The sequence below is a fragment of the Pan troglodytes genome, chromosome 10 (assembly GCF_028858775.2).
Source record: "Pan troglodytes isolate AG18354 chromosome 10, NHGRI_mPanTro3-v2.0_pri, whole genome shotgun sequence".
Classification (NCBI taxonomy): domain Eukaryota; kingdom Metazoa; phylum Chordata; class Mammalia; order Primates; family Hominidae; genus Pan; species Pan troglodytes.
The window spans coordinates 22,750,623-22,769,307 of record NC_072408.2 but is presented as its reverse complement, the minus strand read 5'-3'; the positions used below and the strand labels follow the sequence as shown (position 1 = coordinate 22,769,307).

The following is an 18,685-nucleotide window of genomic DNA, read 5'->3' as shown; positions in this document are numbered from 1 at the left end:
TTATTTCAGAATGATAATTAAGATACCACCATATTTATGTAGATTCCACTGATCCTAATACCCTAACCTTATAAAACTCAACTGGATTACAATTTTATGTCTTACTCATCTTTTTATTCACTCATTCCACAAATACATATTGAGTACTGGCATCTCACACACTTGGTAAAAAGAACAATAGAAAGCCTAGCGCCGAGCAGATCCTTCCCGAAAGCCTGCATGAGTCCACAGGTCATCTGCCATGGCTTTGCTCCTTCCTGCATGCTTGCTGTATCAAGAGCAGCGTGACCCTCTTTCTCCTCCTCAGATATGGCCCACACATTTGTTTTCTCTTCCATCTGTCTCTTTCATCCAGTGATATCAAAACTTTGAAGAAATATAAAGAAACTTTAACAAAAATATTTTAGATTCCTGCACCATGCTGCCAAAAGGAAGCAATGATTCATTACTTAAATTTGCTTCACATTCACAGAAAACAACATTCACAGATATTCCTCTCTAGAGAAGATATGCCAGTGGCCAGTGCTCATGCTGTGCCAGGCATTGTTTAAGCACTTCGCAAATCCAAATTCATTTGATTCCCACAACAACCTTGTGAAGGAGGCACATTTTTTTGTAGGAAACCAAGGTGTAGGAGAAATAATTTGCCCAGATTTATACAGCTGTATGAAGCCAGGATTGGGCCCCAGCACTCTGGATCCAGAGCCTGTGCTGTGTTGCATTCTGCTGTTCTAGAGAATAGTGATTATAAAAGGTTCTCATTTTGGGTGGGCACAATGGCTCATGCCTGTAATCCCAGAACTTTGGGAGGCCGAGGCAGGCAGATCACTTGAGGTGAGGAGTTTGAGACCAGCCTGGCCAACATGGCAAAACCCTGTCTCTACTAAAAGTACAAAAATTACCCAGGCATGATGGCACACACCTGTAATCCCAGCTGCTCAGGAGACTGAGGCAGGAGAATCGCTTGAACCCAGGAGGCAGGGGATGCGGTGAGCCGAGATTGCGCCACTGCACTCCAGCCTGGCGACAGAGCGAGACTCCGTCTCAAAACAAGAAGAAAAAGAAGAAAAAACAAAGATTGTCATCTCTTTTTGTATAAACCCATAGTTTTTCTCTGTATTAATGTTTAAAGTGATATTTTCTCAGAATAGCTTTACTTTGCAGTATACTGTGATAAAAGTTGATCTGATCAGTCACAATCCTTGGAATTTGATTTTTGCCTTATGTATCCATTCACTGGATTTCATGGTATTGTTCATTATTTTATAATTTAGGAAAATAACCCAAATTATATGATTTACTTAGAATAGGACATTTTTGTAAGTGGTGGAAATAAGGGAATTAGATGTAAACTATTTCCATGCCACATCTGTGAGTCACCAAATACTTAAAAAAAGGGACAGTCATGACTCTTATTTTTATACCCTTACATTTCCTATAAAGACATATATATAAATAATGGCAGTTTCTGGGTGAAGGGCACAAGTGCAGCTCTTGCCTATTGTTCACACACTTTTTATCAGAGATTCTGTTCTGATGACAGGGATGCTCATACCAGGCAGTGAATAGGTGTTGAATTGCCACCTGGTGTCCCTGAGAGTCCAGGCTATTTAATATCCTCACATTTGAAGTGATTTTTAACAGCTCTGTAAAGACAACCATTCCCACCTAATGTATTTCCCCCATGGCTTCAGCAAAGTTTTAAACATAAGAGAAAGTAATAAAAATTTACAAAAGACATTGACACAAAAGATTGAATAAACCACAGAGAAAAGGAAGTAAATGCTGAGGAGAGATTATGGAGAGATAACATGTCTTTTGATAAAAATGTTGTAGAGCATTCCAAGGCTTTGTAGTATTTTAGCTGGGCAGCAGATGGACATCCAGGGTGCTTTCTCCCCACCTGGAAGCTACTTGCCACATAAAGTTTCCTGATCTTTATTTTGACTTGATTCTCTGACCTCTAGCCCTGTGACTGCTCGTCTGCTAGAATTACCCTTTTGCCCATTTAAATTTGCAAGCTATATGCCAAGAGCAGAAACCACCTCCTCCCGTGATGTTATTTATTATACATCCAATGGACTGACTAAAGAAGTCTTTCATATATTCTTAATTATTATCTATGCATTTATTATTGTTATAGGTATTCTTACTCTACCAAGATGCAAGTAATTATGAATGTCCAGTCTCTGTGGTCACGTGAATTCAACAAAACGTTTCCCATATTCTTTATTGTCTAGCAAGAGATACTGTAATATGATACTGTGTGAAAAGCCCCAATCTAGGTATTGGTAGGTGAGGGTTCTAGTCCTTAAAGAGAGCATTTTATTTTTCTGTGTTCCAATTTGCTTGGTCATGAAATAGAAGGAGTCAATTATGTGATCTCTACAATCCAGTCTAGGTATAAAATCTTCTCATTCATTATATACATGTTTAAATCACCCTAAATTAAAAGTGGAAATGTTTTGTACAGGTGACTACTAAACCGCTAACACTACTAATTTCAGCCTATGTTATTAGTGCTCTGTTTTTTAAGCTCAGTCCAGACATTTAGCTACTGCTGGATAGAGTGACGATTTTACCAAAGATGGCTTATATTCTTCCAGCCAGGCCAACCTCCTGATAATATTCAGTTCTTCAAAAGTGTTTTTTAAAAATTAATATCAGAAGACTCTGCTCATTAATTATAGGCATGGTTTTTAGACAAAGATGTTTACTTTTTATTCTGTCACATGTATTGACATTTTCCCAGAGACTTCTTAATGATAATTTGAATAATACCCACTATAAATATATATATGTGTTTTTATACATATATAAAGTATTGATAATTACTGTCTGACATGCACATGAACATAATTTTATTAAATGTTCTATGTTTGTTCAGGCTGCTTAGAAAGTTTGAAACTAAAGCTCATTACAATCACACGATAATGCATGCAGTATTACCTTCTGTAAAATCAGCTAATTAAACAAGAATAACTCTTATATGTAATGCATTCTAATTGTATTCTTTATGAGCAATAGGAATAGAATAAACCTATATCTTAGTATTTTACTTGAATATACAAATAGTTACTGTTGAAGTACTTTACACGGTTTCTACTATAGTAGAATCTATATGATTAGTTTTCCATGGCTAGATAGTGATGGGAATTAATTATAGATTTACAGGCTCCTTCACTGGTTGATTGTGGGCGTGTAATTTTACTGTCAGGCTAATTTACTCTTTCTGATATTTGATGTGAATTATAATTGATATTATTTTAATTCCATTTCCTGTATTAATTTTCTCATTTGATGTGATTTGCTCCATTTTCCTAATAGCAATTACTTGGCGAGCTGTCAGAGGTAACCCACATTCGTTCCCTCATGGCACTTCTTTTTAATATAATTTTTTGGATTCAGTCTCTCGACTTAACACCCTCCAAATGTTCCAGCTGTGCTTAGTTTTCACTGCAGAGTTCCCAAATAACCAAATTTAGAGGAAAAATGTGTAATTTAGAGTAGGTTAAATATTTAAGAACAGTTCAATTTTAATGGCTTTGTTGCGCTTACTTGCATAATTTCCCCTCTGAAGCAGCAACTTGTATGAATCAGGATCTTATCTCTCAATAGCATTCTTTAATTCTTTAGAATTTCTACTCAGCTTAATTTGCTAAAGAAAAGTGACTCATTCCAACTTAATTATCAATAGGAAAGTAAATTTCCTATGAGGTCTATTAATTCTGCCTTCTTTCAGAGAAAGAGAGACAAAAAGATAGATTTTGCTTTTAACAGAACTTTGTGTTTGTGGGATATCACAGGCAAGAGTAAGGAAGTGACAGTTGGGTGCAAAAGTAGGTCCACACCAGGCTGACCAACCCTCCCAGTTCCCAGCTGGGGAGTCTGAGGGGTTTGTGAAGATGTGGAACTTTCAGTGCTAATTACTGGGAAAGTCTCAGGCCAACCAAGAACAGTTGGTCAGAATTTCTTTTTTGGATTTGGAGCTTCAGTACGTTGGTTCAGGAGAAAAAAGTTCAGAGTGCACTTCTGTTCTCCAAGACATTACGTAAACTGAGATACGTTGGAATCATTAACTCTGTAGCTTCAACAAAAAATAGCCAAGAGACAGACATAAGGAAAGAAAGAACAGTAGTTGGGTGGTAGGTAAAGAGGAGTAGAGAAGCTAGGGAGGGACACAAAAAAGTGACGTTAGGAGTCAGTGCTGATTCTTTTTCTTCCATATGAAGAATTTCAAACCAGTTTCCATGGAAGAGCTGTCTAGGTTGCCATTCAGAACCAGTTGTCATGATTCAAGGAAGGTACTTTGCCCCTTTTAATGTCAGAGGTTGGAAACATGGGGCAGGAGGAGAGGACTAAGGAAAGAGGAAAATATGCAAGTAAATATAATTTATGGCATACATTTTCATATGGGTTTCTTTAATCAAATATGTATTTTAAACCTATTATTTTGGTAGGTCATACTGATAAAGTTGCATTATGTAACAATGGCATGAATGAAATAAAGCACAGAACATTTGGTGAGTTTGTTTTCAGGCTTGATTGTGACAGTAACACAGTTTATTCACTTTCTCACAATAGTATTTGATGAATAGCAAAAGCAAAAATTATGAATCATATGGAAAGCAGGGCTCATGGCATTTTTGTTTGTTTAGGCTTTAAAAACAATAATTGAAACTATGATGCTTTTGAAACACTAATGTGAGAATTCATTAGCCCTTCATGAAATTACGTGCAGAGGACATTCTTGTCAAGGGAACATTGCGTATACATTAATCAGATGACTTTGGTGTGTGCTAAGTATTACATTCTGGTGATGTTTGCTGTATTTTGACTGCTTTAAGTATTTTATTGGCCCAAATATAGGAAGATTGTTTGTGGGGAATAATAATAACAATTCATTCTTTCATTCTAATACAGTATTGAATACATTAGAAATATTTCTAAGCCTTGAATGCTAAGGGGATTAGCAACTCAGTTTCTGTCCCACCTATCTCCTTTCTCTTACTCTGAGAATCTTACCCTTTACTCCCTCCTTCCCTCCTGTCCTGCCTCTCTCCTCCTTGCCCTCCTTCTTCCCTTAGCATCTACCAGCATTAAAAACACTCCTTTCAGATATACTTCCATCCTTTCATAATACGCTTCCCACTTCCTTGACCCCATCCCACTGGTCAGTGAGTAGTAGAGCGAGCTGAAAAGAATGAGGGCTCCTTCCCACACCGGTTTCCACAGGTGTTAGTCATTTGCCGTGAAGGGGACTGATGAAGGTTGATGTGTTGTTTTTGAGTAATAGTTTAATTAAAAAGTGATGTGTCTGTGTGTGGTGTGTATTTTTGTTTTTGATCTCTGTGGAAATTGGGAGGACTCTGTTAAAATCAATACTACCTGATATTTGGGCCATTTTAGAATTTAAAAGTAAATACTGTTCTAATCAAAGGACCAGATTACCAAAAGGTCTTTTTGCATGTAATATGCTAATCCTAAGTTAGAATAATTAAAATTGTGCCAGTGCAGTATCTAAACTTTGCCTTAATTACAAATAATTGTCCTGTATCTTTGATTCTAAAAAGAAAATGTGCCTTTTGAGAATTTGGAGACTCTCACAATGCATTATCTATTAAAATTATTTTACTTAGATTTAAAGTGTTAACTATTATGTGTGTTTTAAATAGGGAATATGCACAAATGCTGTTTTATAAGTATGCCTAACAATCATGATTTTAAAATTATTAAAAAGCATTTTGTCACACCTACCTTTTTTAATACAAATGGCCACAGGCCCCTTTCTAGTATTCGTTTGTGAGTTGCAATCATAAACATTTAAAGACCATACCATTACCCTCACAACCATCCACCCCGTGACATTTCCATTTTAACAAGGGAAATTTCTAATTTTAATAAATTAGCATTAAGATGATGGCAGAAAAAGTTATGCCTTGAACAAAATAATACCAATATTTTAAAATTATTTATTGGAAACAAAATTAAAAATCTTTGAATATAGCGTACATTTAAAATGAGTAAGTGATGCTTTATGCTGTTGACATTTAGACTTCCAGTGCAATTGGAAATTATTATTAGCATAAATTAAAAAATAATTATAAATCTTTCTGCCTCCCCTCATCTTGTGTGATTCCAAGCCCAAATTCTGTTTTCTTGACATTTATTACTATAATACTACTATTTGCTATTGACGTAGCCTTGTGACTCCTTAACTAATGTTTTGACTTTGAAAAATTATGTAGAATGTTTAAAATATGATTTTTAATGGTCATTATACCATATAGGATTACAGATAAATGTGTAATGGGTTTGCAAGTAAGTTTAAAAATAGCCAACAATGTCCTATCAAAGTATAATTTGTTTTCCTAGCCTAGGTTTATATTTTTTAAATTTTAAGTTAATTATTTGTCTTTTTATAGAAACAAAGGATGGAGTATGGCCCAAGACCAGCTGATACTCCCCCTGCTCCATCACCTCCTCCAACACCAGCTCCTGTTCCTGTCCCCCTTCCCCCTTCCACTCCAGCACCTGTTCCTGTGTCAAAGGTCCCAGCAAATATAACACGTCAAAACAGCAGCTCCAGTGACAGTGGTGGCAGTATCGTGCGAGACAGCCAGAGACACAAACAACTTCCGGTGGACCGTAAGTTTCCCAGGGAGGCAAAAAATGTCTTCTGCAAATTAAAAGCACTACTAAGTAAAATATTGTTTACTGCTGATTCTACTTGTATTAAAGTCCTTTATACTTGCATGGTACTTAATAGATTGCAAAGATTTTCACCTGGTTTCTCATCAGCTACGTAGTTCTGAGAAACAGGAAGTATTCTCTCCACTCTCTAATGCATGCCTTTCTACTCCTTTTCCAATCTGTTATGATAATTGAATGCAGACTCTGGAGCCAGACATCCTGGAATTTGTATACCGAAACAACACTTGCCAGCTTCCTGACCTTCAATGATTTAATTATCCTCTCAGCACTTCAATATCTGAAAAGTGGAGAAAAATAATAGTATCTGCTTCATAGGATAAGTGTGAGGATTTAATGAGATAATGCATAGAAAGCATCTACTTCAGTGCTTCTCAGCCAGGAGCGATTTTGTCTTCTTCTCCATCCTTCTGAGGACATTTGATATTGCCTGAAGACATTTTTGGTTGTCAAAACTGGGGGGATGCTACTGATGTCTAATGGGTAGAGACCAGGGACACTTAGCAACAATTACAATGCACAGGACAGTCCCCAGCAACAGAGTTATCTGGCCCAAAATGTCAATGGTGCTGAGGTTGAAAACCCCTGACTGATTTTGACCCCTGTATGACATGTAATACGCAGTCACTAACTACATGCTGCTGTCGCCATCATCATCATCATCATCATAACCTTCCTACTTCTCTTCCTCTTGTTTGCTATTCACAGTAGCTGCACAATCACACTATGTTAATATAATCACCTGCCAATAGTAGTCTCAGATTTAGCCTCCAAATTCAAATTTCATGTGACTTACACTTCAGTGCCATATTTTCATAACTTGAAATTTGATATTTCATATAAATGGTTTCTATGAAAACCATATTTAAGTAAACTAAAAAGACACTATGACCAACTTTGGATTATCCTTATTTGTATTATTGGCGAATAGCAGTGTAGATATTTTGAAAACTGAAGGTAGTTTTAAGATAAATTTTGTTTAACCTTGTAGTATATGGCATGTCAATTTAATCTCCAAATTTGGTGTTTTAAACGTATTATAAAGTTACTTGGCTTTACCTATACTTGATATGTAAAAACTCTTGGAAAACCAGAGCTATGAAGATATTTCATATTTCCCCAATATGACAAAAGTATATGAAGTGTGTGTGTGTATGTGTGTGTGTGTGTGTGTGTGTGTGTGAGTGAGAGAGAGATAGAGAGACAGAGAGAGAGAGATGGATATCTATCTTTCCTTCAATGTGGGCCTCTCTTAGGGTTCTGCCTTCGTTTTCCACATAAACATACTTTTACTGTAGTTCATTCTATTTCCATTTCTTTCAATACTATTTATATTGTTGGGAAAAGAATGATTCCCAAATTAGTCATCGTATTAAAACTCATCTCTGACATCCAGATACCAGTATGGAACTATTAACTTTATAGCCGAGATTGGATGCTTTCTATTTATGTTCAAAACTAAATGGCTGAATCTTTCACTCCCATTTTCATCCTACTGTTTTTCTCACGTCAGTAAGTTATTGCCACATCTGTTCAGTTGTGGACATTCTTGATAAAATAAAAAATAAAAAAGACACTAGAACTATTACTATTTAACAACTCTAAAAATTCTGGTTAAATGCAATAAGCATAAGCCTACTTTTACTCATTAATTTTTCTCCCACGGTATGTCCAATTTAAATGACTGTCATATCTATCTTGCCGGGAAACTAAAGGAAAAATGAAGTTTTGGAAAAGTGATTAGCTCTTTCTGTACAGCAAAAACAACTGTGTGTGTGAGTGTGTAGAACCATAATAAAATAGAATATGCTACTAAGTTTTTAAAATTATGTGGAGTTTTTAAAAAGAGCTTTCTTTTTCAAATACACTAAAGACATAGTTTTAAGATGAGAAATTTCTATAAATATTTTTAGTGAGTTCCCTAAGGAGAAAACTTCCTCTTAGAAATGACTGTTCTCTTCTTTATTCTTCCCACAAGTTTATAGCATTTCCCTCCATAGAGACGTCAGCACAGTCATCTTTGACACGGTGGGACTCTTTATCCAGGCCTAGCTAGGATCAAAGTTCATCGGCCTCCAGTCCCCATTTGGAGCAGTGTGTGGGTTAGGACAGTCTGTTCTTTGTTCACGCTGAGAAACCAAGAATAACCTAGTGGGAAAGAGGCATAGTTTGCATACTTTTAAAGATAGAGAACTCTCCTGATAATTGTGACTCATCATGTTGAAGTCTGTTTTTCATAAGTAAAAGGGTGGCATTGGTGTATAAAATATAAACATCTCTCCCAAAATTCACACACATACTTGTTTCCTTAGAATATTAAAAATCTTACAATATATTTGCAACTTATGTAAGTTCCTTTTTAAAATATCTCAAAAATACAGTTTGGCATTAAATAAATATATTTCTTTTTATAAAACAAATATTTCTTGATAACTTTATTGCAGAACAGTTTTTCTCTGAATGAATGTTGGGGCTTAATGTTCTTTTAGAACCAGACAGTAGCACATATTTCAGTGTGTGTTTATTGATAGCCAAATTTCTCTCAAAATATGCCTACTCATCTACCCACATTCTCTGCTTACTGCCTAAACTTCTGGTAAAAATAAAATGAAAGGAACTAGGAAGTAAATACTCATAGAAATCTATCAAGTAGCAGCTATGAACAGGGGAAAAAAGCCAACATGCCTGTTTTTACAATGTAGCAAGTGGCAAGAGTGAAGCCCTTTTGTGGAAGTCTGTGTGTTGCCTATTCAGAATAACTGTGAAGCCTTGTGTCATAGAAGCTATTCAGGCTGTTTTATCGCAGGATCCCAAAAGGTTCTCCTTTTATCGCTTTTAAGATGCCAAACTTTAGTTGCTTTGTATTTCTCCCATTTCCTTTGAAATGGTAGTCCTTTTATTCGAATTTAATCTTTTGTAATCAGAGTGTTACTTTAGAAAGGTGTAAAGTTATTCTGGTTTGCTGTTGTGTGTTAGAACATTAGAAATGGAAAGCAAAAGCCCAGGAACATGTTAGGTGGAGGTTTTTTTGTCCTTCCTGGAAGAAAACTATGCTGTGGACTGGTGATGATTGATACACTGGCTAAGTCAGCAGATGAGAAACCAAATCTTTTAGTGTGGTGATACATTTTATTTTTTATTCCTTTGAGATGCACTCATATGCTGTTTGACAGTTTGTTGTAGTGATTTTTTAAAAGGTAACTAATGAAATGCACATAATGTATACTTAAATGTAACAATCAATAGTATTCTCTCTTACTCTCTCTAGCACCCCCTACTCCTCCCTCCCTCCCTTCCTCCCTCCCCTTTTCCCCTTTTTTGATTACTTCAAAAGATTTCCTAGATACTTGAGGCATTAAAAAAAATTAGACTGAAATAACACTAACTATTCACACTTTCCCTTATTTCCCAGGGGCACCAAACACTTTCTAAAACCCTTTCCCTAGGGGGGAAAAATCACAGAACATTGGTCACAAAAAGCTCCCTAAGTGACCAGGTTATTGTCACTTGCCAACTTAATTAGATTGTTCTTATTTCTTGAAAGTGAAAACAAACAACGAACGTAATGTACCTATGTATATATACACACATATTTTAAAATACACAGACACATGATTCCCCTTCCTGTACTTTTATGCCTTTCCTATTTTTGTCATGACAGTATGTTCATATACACACACACCTTTTCCATTAGCATAAATGGCTAGGAAAAAGGAGTAGCTAGGGAAGTTAATCAAAGGTGATTTTAATGACTTTGGCTATAAAACAGCCCTCTGCTGAAAGTCAGAAGATCCAGTTCTAGCTAAATTATTCTACTAATTGAAATGTGATTTTGACAGATCATTTCTCTGTTTTTGGCCTTCATTTTCTTATCTGGTTATGTAAGGGGTTTGTACATGATGATTCTCAAAGTCTCGGTGAAAAAGTCAGCAGAATGCCTCATTCATTCATTTATTCAACAAGTATTTACTGAATTAAAGCACCGTTCCACGTATTAGGATATAGATGCAAGCAAAAAAGGGAAGCATCCTTTTTCTCCTCAGGCTTATATTTTAATGAAAGGAGGTAGGTTAAAAAACGATTAAGTTGGCCGGGCACGGTGGCTCATGCCTGTAATCCCAGCACTTTGGGAGGCCAAGGTGGGTGGATCACGAGGTCAGGAGATTGAGACCATCCTGGCCAACAGGGTGAAACCCCATCTCTACTAAAAATACAAAAATTAGCTGGGCGTGGGCACGGTGGCACACGCCTATAGTCCCAGCTACTCGATAGGCTGAGGCAGGAGAATCGCTTGAACCCGGGAGGTGGAGGTTGCAGTGAGCCAAGATTGTGCCACTGCACTCCAGTATGGCAACACAGTGAGCCTCTTTCTCAAAAAAAAAAAAAAAGATGATAGACAAAACTATCTATCAAGAAGGTGGTAAGTGGTTTGGAGACTAATAAAACAATGTGGATAGAGAGTGCTTTTGGGGAGGGATTGCAGTTTTATATACATCAGGGGAAATAGAAAGGTGGGGAGGAGTAAGCTATGTGGAGATGCGGGGGAAAGCGTTCCAGGCAGAGCAGACTAGAGTGGCCTTTAAATTTGAAGAGCACCAAGGGAGCCATTGGGAGCAAGAGTGAAGGGCTCCAGAAGAGTTGTGGAGTGGCTTTAGAGAGGTGGAGGTCTTGTAGGGCCTTTTACTGGGAGTAATTAGGATCACTTGGGAATGTTTTGAGCAGAGGGGCTGCAACATCTGACTTGCATTTTTTTTTTTTTTTTTTTTTTTGAGACGGAGTCTTGCTCTGTTGCCAGGCTGGAATACAGTGGCGCTATCTTGGCACACTGCAACCTCCGCCTCCTGGGTTCAAGCGATTCTCCTGCCTCAGCCTCCCGAGTAGCTGGGGCCACAGGCACATGCCACCACGCCCAGCTAATTTTTGTATTTTTAGTAGAGACTGGGTTTCACCATGTTGGCCAGGATGGTCTCGATTTCTTGACCTTGTGATCCGCCTGCCTCAGCCTCCCAAAGTGCTTGGATTACAGGCATGAGCCACCTAGCCTGACTTACATTTTGAAAGAATCACTTAGTTGTTATATTGAGAAGAGAATGAAGAGAAGGGGGGTAGGGTGGTAGGGAGTGGAAGCAGAGAGATCTGTTAATAGGCTGGTAACTCAGACCAAGCTGGCAATAGAAAAAATACAGTGAAATCATTGGATTTTGGATACATTATGAGGTCAGACTAACAGGATCTGCTGATGGATTGGATGTAGTATAGGACAGGGAATCAAGTGCAGCTCCGTGGTATTTTGCCAGAACTGGAAAGATAGAATTGTCATTAAGTGAGTTGAGAAGTCTAAAAAGCAAGTCTAAGAGTTCATAAAAGCAAGCTTCAGGAAGAAGATCAGGAATTCAGGTTTGGGCATGCTATATTTGACATGCATTTGAGCTATTTAACAAATACCCAAATGAATATATCAAGTAGACAGCATATATGCACCCAAGTTCCGAGTAAGAGGACTGGAAAAATAATTTGGTAACCATCATCTTTTAAATGGCCGTGAACCTAAGCACAGTGGTCATTGATGGAGGTAGTGCTGGCAGAGATGAGTCTCAGGAGTGTCCCCTAGAGCACCTTAATATTACTTAGTTGGAGAGATGAGAATATTCAGAAGAGGATCCAGAGAAGGGGAGTCCAGAAACATGGGAGGAAAATGAGGAGACTGTGGTATCCTGGAGGCCACAGGGAGAAAATGTTTCAAGGAGGAATCTTCTGCTTCAAATGTGTGCTGATAGGTTAAATAAGATAGTAGCTGGGAAAGAATTGGCTGGAGTTTAGCAAAGTGTAGTAGAGAGATGGGGGGAAAAGCAAAACTGAATTTCGGTGACATTAAGAGAAAATAGGAGAATGGGAATTGGAGTCCACTAGTACAGGCAACTTTTCGTGAACTTTGCTGTAAAAGGAGCAGAAAAATGGGCAGTAGCTGGGAAAGGACATGGTAAAAAGGACTTGTTTAAAGGTAACAGAAATCATAAAATAATAGCATGTTTGCAGGCTGATGAACTGATTCAGTGAAGAAGGAAAATTAATAACAGGATAAATAAGGGAGAAATGACTGAGTATTTGAATAGGCAGAGAACTTGAGGCCTAGTGCATACATGAAGAGTCAGCCTTGGGAGCAGGGAAACAGCTCTTATATAACATAATAGGAAGGCAGGCAGAACATATGGGGAAAGTGCTGGTAGGAAGAACTACTAGAGGAACTTACGGAGGTTTTCTTCTAACTATTTTATTCATAAATTAGGAAATGAGATCAGCTCAAGGTGAGGATTGGGGAATAGGGTTAGAAGTTCGTAGAGAGGAAGTAGAATATATTCAATACTTGTCTAAGACAGTGGGCAGTTACATGACCTTAGGCAGGACTTCTTGGCCTTTGAGGCTGGGTTATTCTCTGCTGTAAGAGAGGCTGACATTATAGAATGTTGTGTGCATCCCAGGCTTCTACCCACTGTGTGACAGCAGCAGCCTTTCCCCTTTTTCTCCCTCAATTGTGACGACCAAAAGTGTCTCCAGATATTCCCAAATGTCCTCTGGGGTCAAAACTGTCCCCAGTTGAGAGCCACCAGTCTAAGGAAATGTAGTATGATTGTCAGGAAGCATTAACAGCCAAGTTAAGGTTCATAATCATGAATTTAACATGAGATCATTCAGCATTGTTGTGTTATATTCAGCTGTGCAGGTGCAGGCACAGAATAAGCAGAAAGTTAGATTTAACCAGGATTGGGGTTTTGCCAAAGGAATACAATGAAGAGACTAGAGAAGAGCCAGGGAGTTATTTTAATAATTGATCATGGCATTTATACCGGGCGAGGATAAAAGTGAGGAAAGATGGTAGGAACACTAGATTGTAGGTCCTACTGGGGTCAAAGGATTATAGAGATTGGGGTTCTAGAGAGGGTGATGTAATATTAGGGATTTTCAAAAAGAACCTACTCCCTGTTGGTGTCTAGGAAGGAAATCTCAGATGGAGGAAGTGCAGGATGAACTCATCCACAGACTGACCATTGGTCGGAGTGCCGCTCAGAAGAAATTCCATGTGCCACGGCAGAACGTGCCAGTTATCAATATCACTTACGACTCCACACCAGAGGATGTGAAGACGTGGTTACAGTCGAAGGGATTCAACCCTGTGTGAGTCTCTCTGTGAATACTTTGCAATTCTGTGTGTACAACATGCATTGTTTTCAATTTGCTTACTTAGATGTCACAGATAACTCTTATAAAACATAAGGGCACAGACTGCATACTTTGTGCCATACTCAAGAAATCACTATAGCTGTTCATAGCTGAAAAAGAACTAAAATAAGCATAAATAATTATTCTGATGCCACCCCATTTTCGAGTTGGTAGTATCTGTTCATTATTAGTTCTTTAAGCAAACTGTTGGCAGCTTTGAGGCCCAGTAGCTTCTTTTCTCCATCAGATTACTGTGATGTAACCTAGGTAGGACCATGGTCTTAGCTGAACTTCCTAGACCACATAGGACATAGAGCATAAGCTTTCCTCCTGCTCCAGGATATAGTGTCTCTGGCAAATAAAAAAATAGTGTTACCTAGCATCAATTATAATCTTAATAGAACTTTTCCTTTAATAAACCCATAGTAAAGGTTCTATTTATCTATCTAAAAGTCTATAAACATTTCATATGTATTTGGCACAATGAACTATTAGAATAATACATATTCAAGGGACCTTGACATATTATAAACTCACCTACCCAGCATGATTGAAAAATGAGGTACAATGGTTAGTCAATTGCCAGGTTACTAGAAAGTTATCTATTCCTTCTATAAAACACCAAATCCCAAGAATTGGTATTAAACAATGACCCTAAACCGAATTGGCTCATTTTTGATACTTTGTAATTAATAATCTGTATAGCCTCAGGGTCATCATCATGAAAGAAACTTGTCATTGCCCTAACTATAAAGACTGTAGTGGCATTTAATAAGGGTTCCAGGGTATGGAACGCTTAGAAAAGAGAAGTTACTAGCAGGAACAGATAATTTTCTCCTTTGTTTGTAGGCAATATTTTTAATGCTCAGTTTCTTTTTCCTTTTTTTTTTTTTTTAGGACTGTCAATAGTCTTGGAGTATTAAATGGTGCACAACTTTTCTCTCTCAATAAGGATGAACTGAGGACAGTCTGCCCTGAAGGGGCGAGAGTCTATAGCCAAATCACTGTACAAAAAGCTGCATTAGAGGTACGACTTGTCAACCTAAGGTGGTGTTTTTCTGCAAATTGAAAGCTCTGGAAACAACTGTTTATGTCCATATTGGCCAATTTCCCTTTCTTAACAGAGCTGAATTAAATTTAACTCTGCTTTTGTAAATTTGTCACTGAGATCATCAATGACAGTTTCCAGAAGGTTAATTTGTTATAAATGCTCATATGACGTGAAGCTTGAGCACATACTTTTGGAAACTTGACAAAAAGCATAATGTTCTCATTTTATATGTATTGACTAATTCTATAGGAAATTTAATTTTGACATAACAATGGAAATTAGCTTCTGAGTGAGTAAGAGCCTTAAGAGGCCAGAATCCTTGCCTATTCTTAATATTTTTTTTTTTTGGAGATTCTAATAACGTATAGGTTATAAGATTGTAAAACCCTGGCTGTGTGTGTTAGGTCTAGTAATACATCTCAATAATCGGGAAAGATACATTAGGTAGAGATCACTGAAAATAGAGAGCCTGGAAAAGTATTTAATCACAATGGTCTGTATGAAAGCAGGAGAGTCATGTTTTCTAGATTGCTTTATACTTAAGCTTCCAATATCCTATTTTAGACTTAAAATGTGCTATGTACGGGTAGTAGTTTCCAACTGTTACATCTCACAGCTCTTAATAGTTTCATGAAAATTATACTTGGACTCAAATGAAAGAATGTAGGCTTTGGCATGAAATTGATCCATAATCATCTCTAGCAGGTATATTCTATAAATTCAACAGTTAAATAATTCAGGGTAAAATCACTTCATGCGTATCACCCCGTAGCCATTCTGAATCAAGAGAAATCATATTTCCCTTGGAGGTTTTCCCTACAACATTGATCTTGAAGGCTCCATATTAAGGTTTGATTTGATTGCTTTCCATATGTTGAATATTAATAAGGATTACATATTTTTCTCAAGCAGTTTTATTACCACTATATTTAATCTTGTTGAGAGTATATAATTACTTCTTCAAGGTATGTTAGAAAATGCCATATTCCTAAAATTCTGAATTCCTTCATCCCACACCTGCCTATCATTATTGTCATTTGCTGTCACCACCCACTTCAGGATGGTCTCTTGCTTCTTGTTCTCTTCCTATTCTCTGCATGGGAACTGAGGCAGAGGCTGACTACCTGAGGTTCTTCATGTTCCTCAGCCACCTTCTACCACCTCACCCTTTCCTTGGATCTAGTTAATCTTTTAGATTATTTGCCTGTGTTGCCAGAGACTTCTGTTGATGGGAAAGGAGAAAAGCCAGCATGGTCGGAGGGTCAGAACTATATGGAGGGGAAACTGGGTGAATTCTGAGCCCACTCTGGCCTGAGTTAAAATCTTCTAAAGGCAGATCAGTATCTTGTTTGATCCCAAAAGAGTCCTTTGATAATTTACCATGTTATTATGCTTATTGTACACATTTCCCCTTTCTCTCAGCAAACCTAGAGTACTATACATACATTATTGATTTATCTTTATCATGTTCAAATGAAAGGCCTGGTGAGTGAATTGCCTTAACAGACTTTACAAAATGAAAAATTATTAATGTGATATATTAGTGAAGTGCAGAAGCTTCACTTAAAAAGTAGAGCTGTTAGCTTTGCTAAAGAGATACTAGAAGAAAACCACAGTAGAATTTTATCCTGAGCCATTTCATGATATGACCTGCAGCCTGCACAAGTCAGTAACTATCTTGTCTGAACTGTTTATCTTTCAGGATAGCAGTGGCAGCTCCGAGTTACAAGAAATTATGAGAAGACGACAGGAAAAAATCAGTGCTGCTGCTAGTGATTCAGGAGTGGAATCTTTTGATGAAGGAAGCAGTCACTAATTTGTTTGTTTGTATTTAAACTCCATTGTTTTTGGCATTATTCCAACATGCTTTGTTTTAAGAAGCCTTGAAGGGAATGTCAGATTCATTTTTCTTGATGTAATTTATCACCATAAAAAAAAAACCCATGCAAACCTGAGTGAGCACAGGATTTGCTTCTAGGCCCATTATTTGTATTAAAACTGAAAAAATTTAAACTGAATTTTTTGACCTTGGAAAATATTTTTCTTACTTTACCAAGGTGAAGTTTCCTTAATTAGACTAATTATTTTATCCCCATCCCAGGGTATAAACAGGAATTGTTTTGATAGTGGTGGAGTTATTCACTGCAACAAAGCAACAATGTTGTCCATGATTCAAAATCTAAGCAGTTTCGATTTTGCCTGTGAATATGGTGTCTGTCATTCAGGGCATAGCTCACTGTAGGCTAGCCTCTGCTTACTTAGGTCTCTTCTCTGACATACTCAATGGAAGAATATTTAGATTTATTTAAAGTTCTTAATGCCAACAGTTTAAAAAAATTAAAACATTTGAATGAACTGTAAAGTACAGCCATACGTTGGACATGCAAATATAAATCTATGGAGCATTCTCAAGACAGTTTGTCATGGCTCTGTTGATTGCAACTCCTTGTATAGCTTGTATTTTGATTTAGTTTATATTCTGCTTATTATGTATACTGTGTTCTTATATATGAGAAAGCACAAATGGGAAAGAGGTCATGTCTTCTCAAAATCTAGCAAAGGAAGTAGTCTGCATTGGTGTGCATTGCAGTATTTTGCTTAATGAAAGCCTCAGTTCTGAATGTTGATATGAGTAGTTAAAAGGAAGTGGGGCCATTTTATGTGTTTATCTGTGTCAAGTATTTCTGGTAATAAGAAGCACTTAATTTACACATATTTTAATCCTGTGAAAGATTCCACATAGAGAAAAGAAAGATACCTAACCTTCAACAAATGTTATTTTTGGAAACACAATTTTTGTCATTAAATGTTATATTATTTCACATATATAAAACAGATGTTATGTAAGAATGTTGTATATTTTAACATAAATCATTTAGAGAAATTATCTAGATTCATTAATTTTCATAGTGCCTTTTCACATGAGTCAGCTGGAAAGTCTGCAATAAACAGTATTTGCTGTCTGTTAATAAATGGTTTCTGTCTCATTAGCAAAAAGGATCTGTGCTAGATCGGCTGAGGATTCGAGTTGAATGCAATGGGAAAAAGTAGAGATCCACATTTTTAAAAAACTATATATTATTCTATTTCTGAGTGGGTAGAGAAACTCTAGAATACTTTTTTCGGTTGTTTTTCTTCTTTTCGCCTCTCGTTTCATCATCTTTTCCTTCTACCATCTAGTCATATTTGGTAATGGTAATGGAACTAATTTACACTGCACTTACGATTGCTAAATGCTTCCATATAAATGCTTTCCTGGATATTTACAACAACTCTATATGAATTATTACAGATGAGGAGATTTAGCTTCCTAGAAGCTAATTTTCCCCAGATCCTGAAGGATGTGGGAGTTTCTCATCTTCTATCTCTCAGTCTCTCTATAACACTGCCCTTCGGATAAAGTGGAACAAACATGAGCATGATAAAGGTGAATTAGTTTAGATCTTTTACATTTCATAAGGACTGATACATATGTATAGTTTAGCCTTTATTGAAAGGGATAAGATGAAAGAAAATAAGATCCAAAAGTTAAGATAACCTGCGTGTAAAATAGCAGACGGATATGAAAAGAATTGGTGTAATTTACATCTTTATGCTATAAGATGCCAAAGGAATGTATCACAGAGGTAGTAATTGCAGAAAGCAGTCACATCAGCTAAGGATGTGGGGACAAAGAGAAGAGGTTCCTGGAATTTAGAATCTTGA

The 18,685-nt window shown here is 37.0% G+C and overlaps 1 protein-coding gene across 4 annotated transcripts in view; it reads left to right on the top strand.

Annotated features, from left to right (window-relative positions):
* EPS8 (EGFR pathway substrate 8, signaling adaptor) overlaps window positions 1-17,953 on the top strand; it is a 170,816-nt gene extending 152,863 nt beyond the window's left edge. For all 4 annotated transcript variants that reach the window (XM_528750.8, XM_054664109.2, XM_003313524.7 and 1 more), the window contains exons 18-21: window positions 6,426-6,648; window positions 13,704-13,884; window positions 14,827-14,956; window positions 16,683-17,953. In XM_528750.8, coding sequence (XP_528750.3) covers window positions 6,426-6,648; window positions 13,704-13,884; window positions 14,827-14,956; window positions 16,683-16,796 — 648 coding nt within the window. In that variant the 3' untranslated portion in view covers window positions 16,797-17,953. The remainder of the gene's footprint in view (window positions 1-6,425; window positions 6,649-13,703; window positions 13,885-14,826; window positions 14,957-16,682) is intronic.
* The last annotated feature ends 732 nt before the right edge of the window (window positions 17,954-18,685 follow it).